This window comes from Stenella coeruleoalba, assembly GCF_951394435.1.
Source record: "Stenella coeruleoalba genome assembly, chromosome: 11".
Lineage (NCBI taxonomy): Eukaryota > Metazoa > Chordata > Mammalia > Artiodactyla > Delphinidae > Stenella > Stenella coeruleoalba.
Genome location: NC_137157.1, coordinates 24651784 through 24675963, shown reverse-complemented (window position 1 = coordinate 24675963; position 24180 = coordinate 24651784). Strand labels below are relative to the sequence as shown.

The 24180-nt window shown below is 40.5% G+C and overlaps 1 protein-coding gene across 1 annotated transcript in view; it reads left to right on the top strand.

Moving 5' to 3' along the window:
• Positions 1–6632: 6632 nt before the first annotated feature.
• The window catches only part of CFAP54 (cilia and flagella associated protein 54), a gene marked incomplete at its 5' end in the record, with an annotated part of 297105 nt that continues 279557 nt past the window's right edge, over positions 6633–24180 (top strand). The window contains 4 exon segments of the mRNA XM_079935999.1: positions 6633–6680; positions 6682–7037; positions 15729–15834; positions 18883–19026. Coding sequence (XP_079792125.1) covers positions 6633–6680; positions 6682–7037; positions 15729–15834; positions 18883–19026 — 654 coding nt within the window.

Here is a 24180-nt window from a genome sequence, read left to right as displayed (position 1 = left end):
ATTGCCCTTGTGGTTATTCTTCCATTGTTCTGAACAACACCTCCTAGCTTCTGTAGAGACAGCTGATCCATAATAATCTTCTTATCAAATGATCTCTTGGCCACATCCTTATTGTTCTCTTCCAACTATCGTTCCTCATTTTTTACAGCGTGAACAGGCTGAGAAATCTTTAAGCTTCCTTTTTGCTCAGTCATTTCTCTCTTTTCGTGTTGTACTATAAGCAGTCAGGAGGAGCCACGCTGCACCTTCAGCACTCTGATTAGAGATTGCTTCAGCTAAATACTCATTTCATCATCCCCAAATTTTATCTTCCACAAAACACTAGAATACAAACACAATTCAGCCAAGTTCTTTGCCGCTTTCGTAACAACAAGAATGGTCTTTCCTCCGTTGTCCAATAACATGTTCCTCATTTCCATCTGAGTGAGACCTCATCAAAATGGCCTTTCCCATCCATATTTCTACCAAAATCCTGCTCAGGATTACTTCGTTATTCTCTAAGCAGACTGAGGCTTTCTCTACAGCCTCTCCTCTTTTCTTTCTGAGTCCTCTCTAAAATTTCTCCTAACAGTCCATTCATGGTAATGGAGGCTTTTTCTAGCATGCACATTGAAACACTTCCAGCTTCTATTCATTACCCAGTTCCAAAGCTGCTTCCACATTTTAAGGTATTTATACAGCAGTAACATGTCTCAGTACCAGTATCTATATTAGAGTTCTCCAGAGAAACAGAACTAATGGGATATATATATATATATATATATATATATATATATATATATAAAAAAAATAAGGAATTGACTCTTGTGATTTTGGAGGCTGAGAAGTCCCATGATCTGCTGTCTGAAAACTGGAGAACCAGGAAAGCCAGCGGTAATTCAGTCCATGTCCAAAGGCCCAAGAACCAGGAGTGGTGATGTCCAAGGCAGGGGAAAAGAGATTTCCCAGCTCAAGCAGAGAGAAAGAATTTGCCCTTCCTCGGCCTTTGTGTTCTATTTGGACCTTCAGTGCACCGGTTGATGCCCACCTACACCGGTGAGGGCGATCTTCTTTACTCAGTCTACTGATTCTAACGTTAATATTTTCCGGAAACACTCTCACAGACACACCCAGAAATAGTGTTTTACTAGCCAGCTGGGCTTCCCTTAGCCGAGTCAAGTGGACACATGAAATGAACATCACAGTCCCTGTCTCACTTCCTTTTCCCCTCCTTGCTTCAGGGGAATCACTACCAAACAAAGCACAGGCACTTAAGTTTTGCCTCAAACTCTGTTGTGTAAAGAACCCAGGTTAACACAGTAGGAGTGAGCTATAAAAAGTGGAGCCCCAGGATGGGATTCTAGAGTTGACTCACCTACTGTCTGAAAGCAACAGGGAACCAATTGTGGTGGTAAGTTGGGTGGGCATGCAGTGATTTCACCCATGGTTTAATTGTGATGAGGTGCAGGTAGACAGCAAGGTAGGGGGAGATCAAATAGCTATTGTGCTGAGTCAGTATGGGGCATTATTAATTAAAGGGATTGTGGTGTGGCTTCTTTTGAGGCATTGGAAGTCCTGCAAACATTCTCTAAAAGTCAGATTGCTTTTATTGCAGCTCAGGGTAATGGCTGGGTAGACTTTGCTGAAAATCGGGCCCACAATCTGAATATGTAGCAGAGGTTCCAAGAAAAGAATGGGACTCAGAGATCTGAAATGAAGATATTTAGGTAGACAAGCCTAGGAATTTTCAGCTCCTAAATTCCTCTCAACCCTCCAGGGTAGCAGAAACAGCCTCTAACCACCTGCCAGAGAAAAACAGTCTTTTTTTGCCTGGAGGAACATACAATGACCTAATCTGAAGAAGGTGCCTTTCAAGATGATTCTTGTTTTCCTCCAGATATGCCCCCAACACCCTTCATTACCTCCTGGCTAAAAATCAAACACATTTCAGCACAGCCTGAACAGGAAAGTACAAGCTCTGTTCTGGGAAGAAACAGCCCACATGCCAAAGGAACTGCAGGATCTGGCTAACAGGTATTAGCTGAAGCTGGGGGGGAACATGTGTAGGAGTGTATCTTGGGTATGTTAGACCAGGAGAGGACAGAATACAGGCTGGATAGGGTAGAATTCATTAATATGGGGGTACTCAGTCAGGATTCCTAATAACATAACAAGGTGGCTTCTGGAAGTGCAGATCTGATAATGTTCTACATCAAATGACGTGAAGATGCAGAACTTCCTTGATATGACTTTGAAGAAAGGGCCAGAAAGCCCAGAGAGATAGGAATGTTAGAATGGATTTATTATGTATATCCTAAGAACCCACTGCTTGGCTATGTTCTCTGAGATGGCCAGAGGATATTACCTCCACTGAGGATGTAAGTAATGCAGCAATGAGGTGAGCACCAGCATTGTTGGAGAAGCTTGGAAGTTTTCTGTCTTCTGTGGGCCAGGGTTGACGGTGGGGGATTCTGCCATGAAATTTAGCTTCATAATATTCGTGGGGATGATGTAATTCCAGAATGGCAAAGGCCAGGTGGTAGCAGTTAACAAAGGCCAGCATGAGATGTAATTATGGACAGCCAGGCTAGAGCGACAACCAAGGTACCTTTACCTATAGGGATATGTGGTGTTAGCTAATGAATCATGGTGTTACAGGGTCAAGTTAGATGGATGAGCAGGCAACAAAGGTGCTGCTTGACATGTATAATCAGAAAACTCAAGAAATGGTAAGCAAAAGTCTGTATTAGTTGCTGCAATGGAAAATTGTGGTTCCTCATCTAGTTTCCAGACCTCAAGCAGTTCACAAACCCAGAACCTTTGATTGAAGGGGAGATGCAGTATTTAGCAGAACCCTAACACAGGGTCCCTAACCTGTGGCATTAAAGCTGTTGTGGGTGGAAGAGCCAAGTGGAAGTATCTGAAACTGTCCATGCACAAAGTATTAAATTAGAAGCAATACTGCACTCCAGAGGAACTGCAGACATTTGTTCAAGCATCAGAGACTTAAAAGGCGCAGGGATGTTACCATCCAGGATTGTGTAACACTGGTGAGGATGTTAGGTTTTGGAAATTTATATTCCCATCTGTCCTGGCTAATGCTGCTGATGTCTTTGTTGTATATCCTTACTATACTGACTTCCACTGGTAGCCTGTAATAACTAAACCTGTTTAATTTACCCAAACAGTCTCTTTATCTGGTCTTTCTATTAGTCTGAATCTGCTATTGATATATTTTTTAAATTAATTTTTATTGGAGAATAGTTGCTTTACAATGTTGTGTTAGTTTCTACTGTACAGCAAAGTGAATCAGCTATACATATACATATATCCCCTCTTTTTTGGATTTCCTTCCCATTTAGGTCACCACAGTGCATTAAGTAGAGTTCCCTGTGCTATACAGTATGTTCTCATTAGTTATCTATTTTATACATAGTATCAATAGTGTATATATATCAATCCCAATCTCCCAATTCATTCCACCCCCCGCTTCCCCCTTGGTATCCATACCTTCGTTCTCTACATCTGTGTCTCTACATCTGTGTCTCTGCTTTGTAAATAAGATCGTGTATACAAATTTTTTCAGATTCTACATATATGTGTTAATATATGATATTTGTTTTTCTCTTTCTGACCTACTTCACTCTGTATGACAGTCTCTAGAACTACCATGTAGTTCTAGAGACTGTCAATCCCACTACTGGGCATATACCCAGAGAAACCATAATTCAAAAAGAAACATGCACCCCAATGTTCATAGTAGCACAATTTACAATAGCCAGGACATGGAAACAACCTAAATGTCCATCAACAGAGGAATGGATAAAGAAGCTGTGGCACATATATACAATGGAATATTACTCAGCCATAAAAAGGAACAAAATTGGGTCATTTGTAGAGATGTGGGATATCCTTCTAAATGTTCATCTTACTTTTTTTTCATTCACTCATTTATATACTCTGCCAGTGGCCAGTCTTCAGTGCTAGGTTATCACAGTAAATAGGCAAATCCCTATTGCAAGGATTTTTCTATTAATGAAGGACAGTTATGGTTCAGGGCTAAAACATCACCTCCTCTAGAATCCTCTGTTCTCTCTCAAATCCCAAGCTTCTTCTTGGGCTTCTTACAGCATTTAAAAGATCTTTATCACAGCATATTTCACAGCATGCCTTCTTCGGGGTTAGCTGCGTATGTGCCATCTGCTTCTTGCAGGGAATGTGAGGTTCATCTATGCATTTGTGACACACTAAAGAAATGGCTGTATTTCACTGAACAAAAGCATGAAGTTAAAAAAGTCTAAATATTAGGTAGTGAGGTAGGAAAGGGAGATCTTTGTGCTTTTTTTTTTAAATGCCATATAAATGTACATTTTTGGGACAGTCCAAATGATTAACAACTAAATTAGGAATAGAAAGAGTATTAACCTTATTTATTCTTTCTCTAACAGTAACTTTAAATGATAAAGACTCTTGAATGGGCAAAAAGGATCCTTGCAGCCTGCAAAGACACTAATTATAAGGAAACAGCAATTTACATTATTTATAAGGAAGCTATTTACATTATTTAGCCCTGTCAGACAGTTGCAGAGCTCTATTCTTTCACTACAGTAAAAAGAATAAAGCAAAGTGACAAGGAGATAGAGAAGGTATTCTAATAGCTGCATCTCATTACAAGAAAGATAACAGCTCGAAAATGTTTTTTAAAATGATTTAAGTATAATTTAAACTGAAGAAAATGGAAATATCCATCTTACCACAATGATGATTCAGAGTATAGCACCCATTTAAATATGCAGACAAGCTTTCAAAAACTACTGAAAGTTATGCATTGTTAACTTTAGTGTGTGCAAGGAGGGAAATGACTAAGACGCAATGTTTCATAATTCAAGTATTTGAATTTAATTAGTCACATTTTCTTTTACTAGTGACTTTGAAATGTGTCTGCACTATGAAAGCTTGTTTCTGAGAGCAGCCAGATCAAGTGGGGAGAAATCCATTTTATCTGTTTTATTTTTATTTTCCTTCCTCCTCTCTGACCACTTTAATTTACATTTATCCTGCAGCTTCACTTTCATCAACATAAAAGATAGTACTCCGTGGCAAATTACACCAGCTTTTGATCTGAAGTGGACACATCTGTTATGTAAGAACAAGGAGAAGATGAGAAGAGCAAGAATTTACCAAGCTGATTTTTTTAAAAGGTCTATTAATACTTTTTGTAAATGCTCCAAGGATAGATTATTTCTTTAGGCCTAAATTCTTTAAAGTCTTAACATTTTTCCTGCTCACTTAAAGACAAGATAAAATCTTGATCAAAGAAGATTTCTACATCCTGATTGGAGAATTGAATTCCTTTCAGTCTGGTGTCAGAGCACCTCGCTGCTTGCCAGGAGGGTTCTTGGGCCATAATTACCTGCCTTGAAAAGCAAAATCATCATCATTTGCCTTCAAAGAATATTAGAGTATAGTACACATGACATATTAGGCCAGCCTCACAAATTAGCACAGGTCCACAGAGTCTGCAAGAAATTAGGTCAGACCTGAAAGAAATCAGGCTGTGGTCCAATAAGCTTCTTAATCTTAAATGGGAAATTGGGCTCACAGGGTGTTACGGTTACTGTCTTTATTTATTTTTAAGTTTGACAGAACCAGTAACAGTTTTCAGTGTTAAAGACCTATTTTCCTAAGCCATCAAATATTTCTGATCCTTCTCTTAGATAATTTTTGGCACTGCATAATTTATAAAGAAAGCAAGTTCTGTACTGGTTGGAAACTCATACTTTAAATATATAAATAAACTTACTATTGCCCATAATGCAGGGAAAGAAGAACTTCCCTTGCCCCCAAATATTTCCCTCGAGGCCATAGTTTCCCCTTCAGAAGCAAAGTCTCCTAAAATCCCTGTTTAAAATGCAAAAGTCTTTAGAGAGTTAACCCTTCAAGCATTAGTACACATTAACGTCCAAAGGTTAAGGCTGAGTAAAATGCTCATGAATTTAGAATATAGTGATAATTAGGATAAAGCTGAAATACAAATGAATAAACATAGAGTAATTGTAACTACTAGACACCAAAATCATCCGCAGTTACAGACCTCAGGGTCCAAAAAGAGCAACCAGAATGGATCAGTTGCTGTCAAATATTACCCTAATTTCAATTCGACTGTTAAGCTTAGTCTTGGGGGATGGTCAACATAGCCTGTTCATTTTGAGCACAGGCTTGGGAGTCAGAAGGCTGAGACCTGGTCCCTGACCCTACGGTTTACTCTGACCTTGGTCAAATGACTAACCTCCCTAAACTCTGGTTTCTTAAACTGTGAAATGGAGATACTAATAATATCCTAAATTGTAAAGCTATAACGATGATTAAATGAAGTAAATGAGATTATGTTCCAAATGCTCAGAACAATACCTGGCACATATTAATGATCATCATTATTAAGTGGTCGAAATGGAAAAAGTATAGTTTGGATTTGTGATCCTAAGTTTCTGGCACTCCTATTCGCTCTCTGCCCAGAACCTTCTCTCCTTTCTCATCTCATACAGCGATGAGCCAGAGAGCAAAAGCACCTCAGGAGCAACATTGCTTTCTGGACCGGGTTTTTTCTTCCTTTGCCCTCCAGGGGCCGCTGTGTTTTCCCGAGAGCGCGTGGGATGCCTGGTTGCCACGAGACCGTCGCCAGGCAACCGCGTGTACACACACTCTTGGTCAGGCCCGGGTCTGGTCAACATGGCGGCGCAAGGCACCTGTTCGACCTCTCCATCCAACGTGTCTCCCACATCTGTGTCGCCGCCAGGACCGCCGCCGACCCCGCCCCCGACCTCGACTGCGATCTCAAAGTTCCCCGTGGAGTCAAAGGCGAGCTCTCTCAGCCCACAGCCTCGCTCGACCTGCCGCGAGGACTTGTTGCCCCTCGCAGTGTTTTATGGGCCGCTGGACGCTAAAAACCCACTCCTGGCCTCCTGTGAGAAGGAGATCCAGGAGTTGCTAGGCTTTATGAAGAGAAAGACGGCTTTAGCTACAACGGAGGAACAGGAGCATGAGTTCCACCGGCGTTGGTAAGCAGAGGCAGGGCTCTGGGGCGGGCGCTATCTGGAGAAGGGCAACTCCCGGGGCCAAAGGAGGTGATGCTTTTGAGGATGCAGGTGGTGGTCCCGGAGCTGGGTCAGTGTGGCGGACTCAGAACTTGGCCAAAGGGCCCTGGAGATATAAACAAAGTTTAAGAAGTGGAGACTCATCGCTATTACAATCCTTAATTCCTGGTAAATGTATCTTGGCTTCCTGTTCGGGTCAGAATAAAAATCAACAAAGAAATGTTTCATAACTCGCCATTTCTGTTTCTGAGTGTCTTCTAATTGCTAATCCATGCCAATAAATTTTTGGCTCACTCACAGTTTTTACAACTTTCCATGTTGTGGGTATCCTTTTGTATATGGAGGAAAAGGAATAACTTTGAGGTAGCTCAGGTTCATGAAAAAGTTAATTCTTGATGCCATGAAGTATGTCATTCTGTGAACATTTGTACTTTATTCCTTTTTATATTGTTACTAGGATCACAGTGACTTTCTTGATTTTGTGACTCATTTTGCACGTTTGCCTTTTTTTGGATTCTATCACCATGTTGTTATCTTGAACTGCAGACTACCTGTTTTTAAGGTTCTTTCCTGTTTGTGTTACCATCTTTCTTTCCCAGTCAAAACACACTGCAAACTGAACAGCCAGAAGTGTAGACAAGTGGCAAAGAATACCAGAATAGCCAATAGCTTCATCTTATATTTTTCATCCATGTATTTAATATGAAGAAACAGTTTTAACTTATGTTTATTATTCATTCATGCTTTTAACTACATATTTATTGAGCACCTCCTAAATATCAGGTTCTATTCCAGGAACTAGGAAAACATCAAGTTAAAAGATATACAAATTCATAGCCTCATGGAGCATGTATTCTTGTGACTACAGACAGCCACTAAACCAATATGTAAGGAAATTATTTTACAAGGAGATAAGTGCTAGGGAGAAAACTAGAGCAGGGAGGAAGATGGGTGTTATAATTTAAAGTGGGATGGCAGGGAGCATGGTCAAGGAAAGTCAGGAAAAGTGACCTTTGAGAAAGATGAGAAGATGTTATGGTAGTAAGTGATGAGGATTTCTGTAGAAAGAGTCGGCCACACAGGGAGAATGGCAAGTGTAAAGGTCCTGGGGTGGGATTGTGACTGTGGGAAGGACAGGTTTCGGGCAGAAGTGAGGGAGATGAAGAGTTTAGTTTTTAGATATATTAAGATTGAGATGTAATTCACCATCCAGGCAGAGTTATTATGTAGGTAGTTGGACATTTGAGTCTGGAGGTCAGAGGAGAAGTACACTGGGATTCATCAGCATATTGATGATATTTAAGCTTTGACATTTGATGGAATAGCTAAGGGCGTGAGCGTAGATGGAGAAGAGGAGGGTCCATGGACTTAACCCTGGGGCCCTCCAACATTGACAAGTTGGGAAGATAAGAAGAAACTGGCAGAGACTAAGAAGGAGTAGCTAAAGAGGTAGAGGAAAACCAGTAAGTGTGTGGTGTACTGGAAGCCAAGTAGAGAAAGTGTTTTAAGAAGGAAGGAATGATCAATCAACTGTGGCAAATCATGCTGGTGGGCCAAGTAAGATGAGAACCAAGAACTGACTAAGGAAAGCACATTACGTAGCTAAGCTACATATATTTATATTGAAAATGTTTCTGTTTTGGTGACTTAGATAGCAGTTTATCTTCCCATCTCCACTACCAACATTCCAGTTCAAACCGTCACCATCTCAAATTTTCCCTGCAGCTACTTGAGTCTCAAATCTATCCTTCACATAGCAGTCAGGGTAACCTTTATAAATAAATCACCCACTCCCCTATCTAAAGACTTTTGTTTCCCTTTGCTTTTAGAATAAAATTAAGACTACTTCTGGTGTCTTCCAGGGTCTGAGGCTCTGGCCTTGCCTGCCTCTCTCATCTCAGCTCATTCCTCACTTCTGTCTCAGGACTTTATAGGGAAACAGATCCTTCTGTTTCTCACCCCAGGGACTTTATATTTGATGCCTCCTTTGTCTGAAATGTTCTTTTCTTAACTTTTCAAATATCTGGCTCCTTCTCTTCTTTCAGGTCTTAGCTCAGTTGTTACCTCCTTAGAGTGGCCTTTCATATCAAATGCAGGTTCACCCATCAATTTATACTTGTATTTATTTCTTTTCTTGTGTACTGTCTATCTCCCTGATTAGAATGTGTAAGCTCCCTGATGACGATGAGCCTCTTTTTCATTGCTCTAACACCTACCCTGAGGGTTGGGACATAGTGAACATTCAGTGAATATTTGGCATTGAAAGAATTCAAGAATTACCCTTGCATTCTCAATAATTGTAGACCTGGGTCAACTGGTAAGTACAGTATCTGCCTCATCTTTAAACAGAGAGTCACAAACATTAAGGATTGACATGGACCTTTGCTATCTAACCTCTCACATATTTAGCCATTTATTTACAGAATAATTTTTTACTGAGTGCCTACTATATGCCAGGGCCTGCACTAGTCATGGGTTATACAGTGATAAACAAAATAGATATGGGAATCTGTGCTCATAGAGAGAGGCAGATAGGCTTTTAATGAGTCACTAAGTCAACACACAAACAGGGCTATGAAGAAGCTACTGAGAGCTTATATGTGCCAGGTATTGCACTAAGTGCTGGGGATACAGCAATGAACCAGACAAAAATCCCTGCTCTCTTGGTGCTTATATTCTAGAGGGGTAAATAGACAATAAACATATAAAAGAAGTGATTTTATGGTGACCTAGAAAATGATAAATGCTAGGGAGAAAAAGAGAGGAAGGGTTATGGAGTGGGAGACAGGAGGTTGCAATTTTCAATAAGGTGGTTGGAGCAGATAACACTTGAGCACAGGCTTAACGGCAACACAGTGGAGACCTGCCTTCAAAGGAGTGGTGAGGGAGGTGACATTAAGCTGAGATTAGAAGGATGCTGGCAGTAGGGCTTCCCTGGTGGCGCAGTGGTTAAGAATCTGCCTGCCAATGCAGGGGACACGGGTTCGAGCCCTGGTCCAGGAAGATCCCACATGCCACGGAGCAACTAAGCCCGTGCGCCACAACTACTGAGCCTGTGCTCTAAAGCCCACAAGCCACAACTGCTGAGCCCGCATGCCACAACTGCTGAAGCCCGAGCGCCTAGAGCCTATGCTCTGCAACGAGAAGCCACTGCAATGAGAAGCCCTCGCACCGCAATGAAGAGTAGCCCCTGCTCGCCACAACTAGAGAAAGCCCGCGCCTGGCAGTCAACCAGCAAGGAGACAGGATAAACAGAGGGAACAAGCATGTGGGACGATCTTGGCAGGAAAGAGTCGGGGGCCTTTGGAGGAATGGACAGAGGCCTGTCTAGCACAGTGTGGAGAGTGTGGGTGCAGTGGTATGAGATGAGATTAGAGGAGTAGGTAGGGCTGTGGAAGGTTTTAGAGGCCATTTATAGAGTCTGCATTTATTCCAAATGCAACGGAAGACCATTGCCTAGTTTTTGGCAAAGAAGTAACCTTATGTGATTGTTGTTTTAAAAGATTTTGGTGACTTTGTCCAAATGGGGCAATGATGGCAATGTGGAGACCAGTCAGGAGTACGGGAGGTAGGAGCTGCTTTTATAACATATTTGACAGATGGTTATTTTTTAAAATCCAAAATTGTTTCTTTTTATAACTATAGGAACTTCTGTAAGCATAAAAGTTCATTTTATCTAAAATATAGATTTTTTTTTTTTTTTTTTTTTTTGCGGAACGCGGGCCTCTCACTGTTGTGGCCTTTCCTGCTGTGGAGCACAGGCTCTGGATGCACAGGCCCAGCGGCCATGGCTCATGGGCCCAGCCGCTCCATGGCGTGTGAGATCCTCCCGGACCGGGGCACGAACCCGCGTCCCCTGCATTGGCAGGCAGACTCCCAACCACTGCACCACCAGGGAAGCCCCTAAAATATAGATTTTGATCATATCAGCAATGTCCTTAAATTTACAGTGTGATGTATTTAGAGTGTGATATATTTTAAAGGTATGCTTTTGTTATAAGCACATAAAATTTTGATATTCTGTTTATACAGTTATGATTTTTGTTTTAGAAAATTCTAAGTATCCAACAGCAACTATAAGCAAATAGCAAACAAAAATATATTAACATTCTTTTCTTAAATGATGTACATTACATAGTATGTATTATATTTTCCGTATTTAATTATTATGTAAGCCATTCCCAATGAGCAGTCTTAACTTGAACTTATGGTACACTTAAAAAAAAATTCTCTTATTATATAACCTTGATTGATTTAACGAAGCTGGTATTTTTCTTTTATGAGTAACAAACCTACTCATCAGTATCTAATCTGTAAGGTTTGGAAGAATTAACTCTTTCATCTACATAATTTAAGAATTCTATCAAGACTTGGTGAATTTCTTGGATTCATTATATTTATTCTAATACTATAGCATTTCATGAAGCAGCAAATGAACGTGAAAAGGGTAAAACAAACAAACAAACAAAGCAAAACACATTTACCTTTTTAAACTTCTATGGGCTGTATTTGCCACACTCTTTATTTGGCGTGGTTATTTACTACATGGTACATGTATATATTTTCCTACCCCTAAATATTATTAATCAGTCCATGAAGGTAGGAGTACCCTGTACCCCCTCTTCCCTTGTCACTCAGTCATTATCATTTAATTACCTGAATGAATTAATTGACATGTTTTTGTTGAGGTTGTTCCATTAATATCCCAACATGTACATGGTAAATATTGATACTAGAGCCATCTTCAGTCCTTTAAGTTTAGCTTCCTGTCTGTATTAGTCAGCTTGGGCTACTAATTACTAACTAGTAATTACTAATTAGTCAGTTTGGGCTGCCGTAACAAAATACCATAGACTGGGTGGCTTAAGCAACAGAAATTTGTTTTCTCACAGATCTGGAGGCTAGAAGTCCCAGACAAGGGTCTGGCAGGATGAGTTTCCAGTGGGAGCTCTCTTCCTGGCTTGCAGATGTCCACTCAGTTCTCATATAGCCTTTCCTCTGTGCAAGCACAGAGAGACAGAGACGGGGCTGTGGCGGGGAGCCGGCTAGAGAGACAGACAGAGAGAGAGAGAGAGAGAGAGAGAGAGAGAGAGAGAGAGAGAGAGAGAACAAGCTCTCTGGTGTCTCTTTTTAGAATGGATTAATCCCAGTGGACTAGGACCCCACCCTTATGACCTCATTTAACCTTAATTACTTCCTTAGAGTCTCCCTCTCCAAATACAGCTACTGTGGATTAGGGCTTCAACATATGAATTTTGAGGGGACGCACACATTCAGTCCATAACACCATTCTTTTCTAGAAATTTATGAGATAGGATTGGACGACTGCTAAGAGAAATTTGGATTTTTCCTAGAAGCATTAATAATTTCCGAGAGAGGGGGAAGGAGTAAATATTAACTAAATGAGTGAACAAAACAGGCAGTGATCTGCTACCCTTTGAATTCTGATCAGAAACCATGTAGGAAGCATAGCCCTAAACTGACTGGGTATTTGAACCCTGGAACTCTCTATACAAAAGCAAAAAAAATAAGAACAAGGAATTATTTTCCCTAGTCGTTTATATTCATTCATTCATTCTTTCAACAAGTATGTATTGAGTACTGACATATACTAGACATTCACTACTCTTGGGGGCTGGGCAATGAATAATATACATGAGGTCCTTGCCCTCAGGGAGTTCATATTCCAGAGGACTGGAAGGCCCAGTAATATACTGGCTACGAGCATAGATGCACCCTGCCTCAGTTTCATCAACTGTATATTTTGGATACCAATATTACCCATCTCAGTTGTTACGAAAATGAAATGAAAAATATTCATGTTGGCAAAAGACCCAGAATAGGCAAAACAATACTGAAGAAGAACAAAGTTGGAGGACTGACACTACCTGACTTCAAGACTTACTATAAAGCTACACTAACCAAGACAGCGTGGTATGACAAAAGAATGGACAAATAGATCAAAGGCACGGAATAAAGAGCCCAGACTGACATAAATATAGTCAACTGGTCTTTCACAAAGGAGTAATGGCAATACAGTGGAGCAAAGACAGTCTTTTTAACAATAGTGTTGGAACAACTGGACATGCACATGTGAAAAATTGAATCTAGACACAGACTTTTACACCCTTCCCCAAAATTAACTCAAAATGGATCACAAACCTAAATGTTGTATGCTGTAAAACTCCTAGAAGATAATGTAGGAGAAATCTAGATGACCGTGGGTTTGGCAATGACTTTTAAGATACAACACCAAAGGCATAATCCATGAAAGAAAGAACTGATAAAATGGACTTCATTAAAATTAAAAATTTCTGCCCTGTGAAAGACACTGTCAAGCGAATGAAAGCCAAGCCACAGACTGGGAGAAAATACTTGCAAAAGACATATCTGATAGGACTACTATCCAAAATATACATAGAACTCTAGAAACTCAGCGTTAGGAAAACAAACAACCTGATTTAAAAAACGAGCCAAAAACCTTAACAGTCATCTACCCAAGGAAGATATACAAATGGCAAATACATATATGAAAAGATGCTCTAAATCATATGTTATCAGGAAGATGCAAGTTAAAACAATGAGATGCCACTACACACCTATTAGAATGACCAAAATCCAGAACAATGAGAACACCAAATGCTGACAAGGATGTGGGTCAATAGGAAAATTCTCATTCACTGCTGGTGGAAATGCAAAGAGGTACAGCCACTTTTGAAGAGAGCTTGATGTTTTCTTACAAAACTGAACACACTCTTACCATATAATCCAGCAGTTGTGATCCTTGGTATTTACCCAAAGGAGTTGAAAACTTATGTCCATATGAAAATCTGCACATGGATGTTAATAGCAGCTTTACTCAAATTGCTGAGACTAGGATGCAAACAAGATGTCTCTCAGTAAGTAAACTGATAAACTGTGGTATATACAGACAATGGAATATTATTCAATGCTAAAAGAAAATGAGCTATCAGGCCATGGAAAAAACATGGGTGAGTCTTACATGCAGATTACTAAGTGAAAGAAGCCAATCAGAAAATGCTACATATATATGATTCCAACTATATGACATTTTGAAAAAGGCAAAACTATGGAGAGAGTAAAAAGTTCAATGGTTGCCTGGGGTTAGTGGGGAAGGAGTGATGAACAGGCAGAGCACAGACGATTTTTAGGGCAGGGAAACTACTCTGTATGATACAATGGTGGATACATGTCATTATACATTTGTCCAAACCCATAGAATGGACAACACCAAGGATATACACTAATGTAAACTATGGACACTGGGTGATAATGATGTGTCAGTGTAGGTTCATTAATTGTTAACAAATGTACCACTTTGGTGGGTGATGTTGATAATGGAGGAGGCTGTGCCTGTGTGGGAGACGGGGGTATACAGGGAACCTCTATACTTTCTGCTCAGTTTTTCTGTGGACTTAGAACTACTCTAAAAAATAAAGTCAATTTTAAAAAATGCATACAAAGAGTATAGTCCCAATGTTCATAGCAGCAGTATTTATAATAGCTAAGATATGGAAACAACCTGTGTCCTTCAACAGATGAATGGATAAAGAAGATGTGATACACACACACACACACACACGTGCGCACACACACAATGGAATATTACTCAGCCATAACAAAGAATAAAATCTTGCCATTTGCAACAACGTGGATAGACTTGGAGGGCATTATGCTAGGTGAAAGAAGTCAGACAGAGAATGACGAATACTGTATGATATCACTTATATGTGGAATCTAAAAAATACAACAAACTAGTGAATATAACAAAAAAGAAACAGACTCCCAGACATAGAGAACAAACTAGTGGTTTGTTCTAGAAGGGGAGAGGGGAAAGATGGAGGTAGGGGATTAAGAGGTACAAACTACTATGTATAAAATAAATAAGCTACAAGGATATATTGTACAGCACAGGAAATATAGTCAATATTTGATAATAACTATAAATGGAGTATAGCCTTTAAAAATTGTGAATCACTATGTTGTACATCTAAAACATAATATTATAAATCAACTATACCCCAATAAAAATAGTAAAATTAAAAAAATAAAATCATTAAAAATGCATATAAAGAACTATCAGTGCTTGGTATAAAGGAAACAATACTTTTAACCATAATTACATTTATCAATAATTAGACATTAACAATAAAGCACATTAAAAAGAGCATGGACTTCCCTGGTGGCGCAGTGGTTAAGAATCCGCCTGCCAATGCAGGGTACATGGGTTCAAGCCGTGGTCTGGGAAGATCCCACATGCCGCGGAGCAACTAAGCCTGTGCACCACAACTACTGAGCCTGTGCTCTAGAGCCCACGAACCACAACTACTGAAGCCCGTGTGCCACAACTATTGAAGCCCGGGCGCCTAGAGCCCCTGCTCCACAACGAGAAGCCACCGCAATGAGAACCCCACGCACCACAACGAAGAACAGCCCCCAATCCCTGCTCGCCGCAACTAGAGAAAGCCTGTGCTAAGCAAGGAAGACCCAACGCGCCCAAAATACATAAATTTATAAAAAACCCCACCTGAATACCTAAAAAAAAAGAGCACAAGGTAAGTTTTTAAGGATTGCTTGCTAATTTAGGTTTCCTGCTGACTTTGAGGATATCATTTTACTTTATGATTTTTACAGTGCCACCTCTTTGTTTAATATCTGGACCAAATACGCCCCCCGGCTGCCAGCTGCCTATTACAACGAAAAGCTTCTGAAGGTTGGAGATAGACTTTGTGAAATGAAAGTAAGTACCTCCGGAGTAGAAAGAGCCCAAATGAAACTCATTTGCCTAATTATTATCCTTTTGATACCATTCCTATTTTACATGATTTGATTTTTTTTCTTAGAAATATATAAGGGAATACATACAAATTTTAATGAGGCACAGTAGCCAAAAAAGTGTTCACTCTAAAATTTTGTGGTTGGGATTCTCCAGTGGTGAGAGATTCCTTAACAGAAAGACGGTTGGCGGAGCATAAGCACAGCCCCTGGTTAACAGAGGGTGTGGTAGGCGCCCGACAGGAAATGCTGAGTCATCATGTTCCTACCTTACACAAAGGAGCCCAGACACCACTTCCTGTTGTTTTTCACCTGGCTGGCCTTGCCCAGCAGACAGCTCTCATAGCTCCTGGCCTTGCTGCTATGTTGCTTGCTTCCAGGTGCCTTGTTTTAATGACTTTCAGCTCCTTCTTTACATTTTGCTGTACGTATCAGTAATTACAGCGGTCATTCCATACATACCCTGTTTCTTGCTCAGTGTTGTATTCCAACCGAGTTTGTGCCCTTTTTCTAGTTCTATATCAATGCGGAAGTATTGGATTGCTGTGGATTCATGGACTTAGTTTGGTAAGACCACACCATGGCTGGGTTTTCAGTGAACGAAAATGTGAATTTTCCCCCTAAGGTCTGGCACAGGCCCAAATTTTTTCAAATTAAATATGAGCCTTTGGCACACGTGGGATCCTTGGACCAAGAGTTATTTTATACAAAGTGATTTTACGCCAGACACCAGCAGTATTCAGTCTGTTATCGAGCCAGGTCCATTTTCCCCATGCAGAGAGAGCCAAATGCTGAGCCGCTGAGGTTTGCAGCAGAGAAAGAGTTTATTCACAAGGCAGCCAAGCGAAGAACGAGTCTCAGATCCGCCTCCCCTAAGGCGAGGGAGTTGGGATATTTACGAGATATAAGCAGAGTGGTTTTAGGCACGGGGAAAGATGACTGGCGGTAGGGAAAATGGTGAGGTAGTCGGTGTTCTGCGCAGGTGCATCTGGGCTACGTGCTTCTGTGTATTCAAAATGGAGGCTTTTAGCAGGACCGGAGGGCGGAGTTTTCCAACCTCTGACGTCAAAAGGCCATTCAAGGGACACCTGCGCAGGCCCAGTTTTAGGGTCGGTGGTCCCAACCAGCCCCAGCCGGCTCGCCGTGGGCAAGAGCTGACTTCAACTTCCTGTGAAACGGCTGAGCTGAGTGAAGCCGGGAAGTTATGTAATTTAAGAGAGGAAAAAAGAAAGAGGGAAAAACAAAACTACAGCGGGCTTAATCAGTGAAGGTAGTTCACAAACTTCTTTCTTTCCTTCCTTTCCAAGCCGTTCCCTTATCTGTTCTGTAAGACAAGCTTACGAATTTCTGTTTGTCATGAGCTTCTGTTAACTCCGTGGGGGCAGTTTCAAGTCTCCTCAATCTACCGTTTCTCAGCTTCATTTCCCTCCTCCATTTCTATTTTCTGGACTTGAATCTTTTTGATCTGGGAGGGAAAGTTACCAAATAGAGGCTAAGATGTGGAGGAACTTTCATAAGGGAGCACTAAGATATATTTTCTGCTGCCGAAATTAGAGAATCATCTTAGCTCCATGTAATTGGACCATACGGAATTTGGAAAACCACAGAAAAAAGCCCCAGGTGAGATCCAACTTGTAAGCTATATTCATGTGAAGTGGAATAATAGTTTTGACCAGAATTAGAGGCCTGCCCCCCTATTTTTTATGCTTCTTCTCAACATAATAAGAAGCTGGTGATACACAGCCCAGTTTGGGGTGGTTTGAGGAGTATCCAGGTGGGTGGAGGGAAGAAGAAGGAGCATTTTACAGGTTGATAAAGCAAGTTGATGTTGGATAGTGGCTAAGGATTCAGAATATTTCAGGTAAGATATTTACAAATTTACTTAGAGGAACAAAGAAAAGGTTTTAACTACTTTACAGTGATGGGAAAGTGGGCCGGTAAAGGTATTTGTAATCCTGGAAACAAAGTTGAGTGGTTACTTTGGTTTCTAGAATCTAGTTTTATTTTAGTTACAGTAGAACTCATCTTGTTGGACCACGCTTGTTTTGAACCTAGATTTGAATTCATTACGTGGATCAAGTTAGAGCGAAAAGATTCAGAATTAATTAGTGAGCAAGTAACAAACAAGTCAATAGAAATAGAAACAAAACAGCGTTTGACTGTGGTGCCTCCTGAGGGGCGAGGTCACCCAATAGGCAGTTCACACCCAGGGCAGCTGCTTTTCCTGGAAACACAGTTGCAGGGGAGGAAAGCAGAGAAAGGGTTGCAGCTGAGTCATATGTAAAACCCTGCTCACATCCACCGCCCTGAAACTCTCCAGGTCAACTGTGCCCCGTGGGCTTCAGAAATGAGGCATCAGACTTTGTAATTGGAATGTAAGCATGAATTAGAACTAACAAGCATCATAGCATCTTAGACTTTTTTGATTCATCCTGATATAATTTAAGAGACTGTCGACAGATGAGCCAGCTCATCCCCTGCATTTTTCTCTTCTCCTTTCTTTCCTTCCTTCCTTTTTTCTCCCTCCCTTCTTTTCTCCCTCCTTCCCGCTTTTGTCCCTCCCTTTCTGCCCTCTCCTACTCTTTCTTTTTTGGAGCTTAGGAGGTATCAGAGAAGCAGGGCTGGTTATACAACTCCTCTACCTCTCTCACTGAGTTTGTGGGTTACCATGATCTGTTGAGGTTAAACCTTTGGTTTTTGAGTATATCCAGGTTATTACCACACACAGTGCCCTGGTGAATATTCCCATCTTTGAGGTCATGATGGTCTCATCTCATAATTGGCTTGTTGTGAGGAGAATTAAATGAAATAATGCACATGCATTGCCAAGCACAATGTCTGTTAAGTTTGTGTTTGGAAATAGTAGTGATAATGGTGTCATGGTGATAGTAATAGCAGTAATAGTAATAATCAACATTGACAGTATTAAGAATAATATGAATATTACCGAATTTTAATAATGATAAGCAAAAGGATATTTTGAAACCTTCATCAAATCCTCTTTTTATTTCAGGAATATAAATTGGCCCTTTTACAGTGCTATGGGAGATATCTTCAGCAGTTCAGCATCAACTTTGACGAGAATAAAGCAGATGTGAACCAATTCAAAAGCGTCTTTTTTCCAAAAGGCTTTGAAGACAAAAGTGCTGCGCATACGGTAAGATGAAAGCAGTAGCTAAAATAGCTACCATTTATGATTATGCAATAGTCTGTCCTTTACTTGACAGCTTCTAAATGTCTTTCATTTGCTTAGCATGGTATTTACTTGTGTGCTGTAAGTTACTTAATAAATATTTTCTGTGCTGGATGAGAAAGTGCACTTATTAAATTTTGTAAAGATGCTTTGGAGATTGTGTCCCTATAATCACTTATTCATCCAGGAGACAGTATTTATTATTATTATTATAACTCGTATTGGTAGAATGCTTTTAGTCTACAAAGTACTTTAGAAAACATTGGATCCTCACAATAACTCTATGAGTTAGATACTGTTATTATCCCTATTGTACAAGAGAGAAAACGAAAGCTAATCACACAGTATAATAAGTAGTGGCTCTGGAGAGGAAACAGATCTTTTGATACAAAAGAAATTTTATGCTTTTTTCTACTATACCAGTATTATTATGTTAATTGCTACCAATGAGTCACTGGTAGAGCAGTTACCATGTGCTAGGTAGTCTTCTAAATGCATTATATGAATTGCTATCTTGCAGCCTCATTGCAGTCCTAAGAGACGGGTACTATTATGCCTCTTTTACAGATGAAGAAACTGAGGCTTATTGGAGAGTGAGAAATCCAGCCCTCTTAAAGCAGTGGGCAGAGCTGGTGTTTGAACCCTAATCAGTCTGACTGCAAGGTTATGTTATTCCAAATTTAATGATTATTCTAGGCCTTGGAAACAACATGTGGTTTAATAAGCAGAAAAGATCAAGCATCTTTGAAGGCACATTCAGTTTGCCTGTGACATAGGTGCATGAATGAGGATACTGCGCAATGTGAGTGGGTGCTTAAATTGTATGGCGGGGACGGGTGGGCATCCTGATACCAACAAGTAATTCTTGGGACACCAGGTGAATGTCCTACAGTTCAACTCTATTCTGACTATCTACCCAGAGACAGTGTCAGATCCCACAGGTTAAGGGATCAGTCTTACAAAACCACCCCCTCCCACTTCAGATGCCAGTCGCAAGCTCAGGTCATTACCTGTAATTCTGACTGACTGGCTATAAATCAGAGGTTCCCGCGACCCCCTCCTTGGGCCGGATAATTTGCTGCAGTGGTTCACAGAACTCGTGGAAACATTTTACTTACTAGATTACAGATTTATTATAAAAGGATATAATATAACTCAGCAACAGCCAGAGGGAAGAGATACATAGAGCAAGGCGTGGGGAAAGGGTGCGGGGCTTCAGTGGCCTCTGCAGACACACCACTCTCCCAGCACCTCCACCTGTTCATCACCCTGGAAGCTTCCCAAGCCCCATCCTTTTGGGTTTTTATGGAGGACTCATAGCATAGGCATGATTGATTGCATCATTGGCCATTGGTGATAGATTCAACTTCCAGCCCCTCCCCCCTTCCCTGGAGGTCAGGGGCTGGGACTGAAAGTGCTAAACCTCTAATCACATGGTTGGCTCCACAGGCAGCTAACCTCCATCCTTAGGCACTTTACAAAAGTACCTCATGAACATAGCAGAACATATCTTTGTCACTCTTAACACTTAGGAAATTCCAAGGGTTTTCGGAGAGCTAGGAACTGTGGATGAAAACCAGATACATATGAGAAATATATTTTGGCCAACTGAATGACCAAATCCATATTTCTTATAAACTGTAATATCTCAGTGCCCCATTGGGAAGAGCGCGGAATGAAAAGTTTGAATTTTTAAGGCCCCTCCTGTATCACCCTGATCCAGGCTTCCGTATCTCTCTCTTACACTGTTGAATTATTCTGCTTCCATTTCCACTCAGCCTCCCTAGCTGTGAAACCAACTACATGGTGGCTAGAAATAGCTTACATGTATCCAAGCACGAAGTCTGCCTGGTAGAGTAAGGCTCATTTGTGTTACTAAGACTCTCCACTCCCAGTAGTACTGATGATTCTCTAGCCAAAATCTCTCTTCTGAACTCATCTATCCAGTTAACATCATAAAGATCTCACACTCGTCGTGTCCAAAACTGAACTCATCTTTTTTTCTTCCATAACTGGCTCCAGCCAGTAACCCAAGCAGGAAACTGTTGCAGACCACTCTGCTCTTTTACCTCCCACTTCTTTTTTTTAACGTGTTTATTGGAGTATAATTGCTTTACAATGGTGTGTTAGTTTCTGCTGTATAATAAAGTGAATCAGCTATACATAAACATATATTCCCATATCTCCTCCCTCTTGTGTCTGCCTCACCCTCCCTATCCCACCCCTCTAGGTGGACGCAAAGCACCGAGCTGATCTCCCTGTGCTACGTGGCTACTTCCCACTAGCTATCTATTTCACATTAGGTAGTGTATATATGTCCATGCCACTCTCTCACTTCGTCCCAGCTTACCCTTCCCCCTTCCGTGTCCTCAAGTCCATTCTCTACGTCTGCATCTTTTTTCCCGTCCTGCCCCTAGGTTCTTCAGAACATTTTCTTTTTTTTTTTTTAGATTCCATGTATATATGTTACCATATGGTATTTTATCTCTTTCTGACTTACTTCACTCTGTATGACAGTCTCTAGGTCCATCCACCACACTATAAATAATTTAGTTTCTTTTTATGGCTGAGTAATATTCCATTGTATATATGTGCCACATCTTCTTTATCCATTCATCTGTTGATGGACACTTAGGTTGCTTCCATGTCCTGGCTATTGTAAATAGAGCTGCAGTGAACATTGTGGTATATGACTCTTTTTGAATTATGGTTTTTTCAGGGTATATGCCCGGTAGTGGGATTGCTGGGTCATATGGTAATTCTATTTTTAGTTTTTTAAGGAACCATCATACTGTTCTCCATAGTGGCTGTATCAATTTACATTCCCACCAACAGTGCAAGAGGGTTCCCTTTTCTCCACACCCTCTCCAGCATTTATTGTTTGTAGATTTTTTTTTTTTTTTTTTTGGGAGGGTATGCGGGCCTCTCACTGTTGTGGCCTCTCCCATTGCGGAGCACAGGCTCTGGACATGCAGGCTCAGTGGCCATGGCTCACAGGCCCAGCCGCTCCGCAGCATGTGGGATCTTCCTGGACCGGGGCACGAACCTGTGTCTCCTGCATCGGCAGGCAGACTCTCAACCACTGCGCCACCAGGGAAGCCCTGTTTGTAGATTTTTTGATGCTGGCCATTCTGACTGGTGTGAGGTGATACCTCACTGTAGTTTTGATTTGCATTTCTCTCATGATTAGTGATGTTGAGCATCCTTTCATGTGTTTGTTGGCAATCTGTATATCTTCTTTGGAGAAATGTCTATTTAGGTCCTCTGCCCGTTTTTGGATTGGGTTGTTTGTTTCTTTGATATTGAGCTGCATGAGCTGCCTGTATACTTTGGAGATTAATCCTTTGTCAGTTGCTTTGTTTGCAAATATTTTCTCCCATTCTGAGGGTTGTCTTTTGGTCTTGTTTATGGTTTCCTTTGCTGTGCAAAAGCTTTTAAGTTTCATTAGGTCCCATTTGTTTATTTTTGTATTTATTTCCATTTCTCCAGGAGGTGGGTCAAAAAGGATCTTTCTGTGATGTATGTCATAGAGTGTTCTGCCTATGTTTTCCACTAAGAGTTTTATGGGGTCTGGCTTCACGTTTAGGTCTTTAATCCATTTCGAGTTTATTTTTGTGTATGGTGTTAGGGAGTGTTCCAATTTCATTCTTTTGTATGTAGCTGTACAGTTTTCCCAGCACCACTTACTGAAGAGGCTGACTTCTTTCTCCATTGTATATTCTTGCTTCCTTTATCAAAGATAAGGTGACCATATGTGTGTGAGTTTATCTTTGGGCTTTCTATCCTGTTCCATTGATGTATATTTCTGTTTTTGTGCCACTACCATACTGTCTTGATTACTGTAGCTTTGTAGTATAGTCTGAAGTCAGGAAGACTGATTCCTCCAGCTCTGTTTTGCTTTCTCAAGATTACTTAGGCTGTTAAGGGTCTTTTATGTTTCCATACAAATTGTGAAATTTTTTGTTCTATTTCTGTGAAAAATGCCATTGGTAGTTTGATAGGGATTGCATTGAATCTGTAGATGGCTTTGGTTAGTATAGTCATTTTCACAGTGTTGATTCTTCCAATCCAAGAGCATGGTATATCTCTCCATCTCTTTGTATCAGTTTTAATTTCTTTCATCAGTGTCTTATAGTTTTCTGCATGCAGGTCTTTTGTCTCCTTAGGTAGGTTTACTCCTAGGTATTTTATTTTTTTTGTTGCAACGGTAAATGGGAGTGTTTCCTCAATTTCTCTTTCAAATTTTTCATCATTAGTGTATAGGAATGCAAGAGAATTTTGTGCATTAATTTTATGTCCTGCTACTTTACCAAATTCATTGATTAGCTCTAGTAGTTTTCTGGTAGCATCTTTGGGATTCTCTCTATATATAGTATCATGTCATTTGCAAACAGTAACAGCTTTACTTCTTTTCTGATTTAGATTCTTTTTATTTCTTGTTCTTCTCTGATTGCTGTGGCTAAAACTTCCAAAACTATGTTGAATAATAGTGGTGAGAGTGGGCAACCTTGTCTTGTTCCTGATCTTAGTGGAAATGGTTTCAGTTTTTCACCATGGAGAATGATGTTGTCTGTGGGTTGATCATATATGGCCTTTATTATGTTGAGGTAAGTTCCTGCTGTGCCTACTTTCTGGAGAGTTTTTATCATAAGTGCATGTTGAATTTTGTCAAGTTTTTTCTGCATCTGTTGAGATGATCGTATGGTTTTTCTCCTTCAGTTTGTTAATATGGTGTATCACATTCATTGATTTGCGTATATTGAAGAATCCTTGCATTCCTGGGATAAACCCCACTTGATCATGCTGTATGATCCTTTTAATGTGCTGTTGGATTCTCTTTGCTAGTATTTTGTTGAGAATTTTTGCATCTATGTTCATCAGTGATATTTGCCTGTAGTTTTCTTTTTTTGTGACATCTTTGTCTGGTTTTGGCATCAGGGTGATGGTGGCCTCGTAGAATGAGTTTGGGAGTGTTCCTCCCTCTGCTATATTTTGGAAGAGTTTGAGAAGGATAGGTGTTAGCTCTTCTCTAAATGTTTGAAAGAATTCGCCTGTGAAGCCATCTGGTCCTGGGCTTTTGTTTGTTGGAAGATTTTTTTTTCTTTTTTTTTTTGTGGT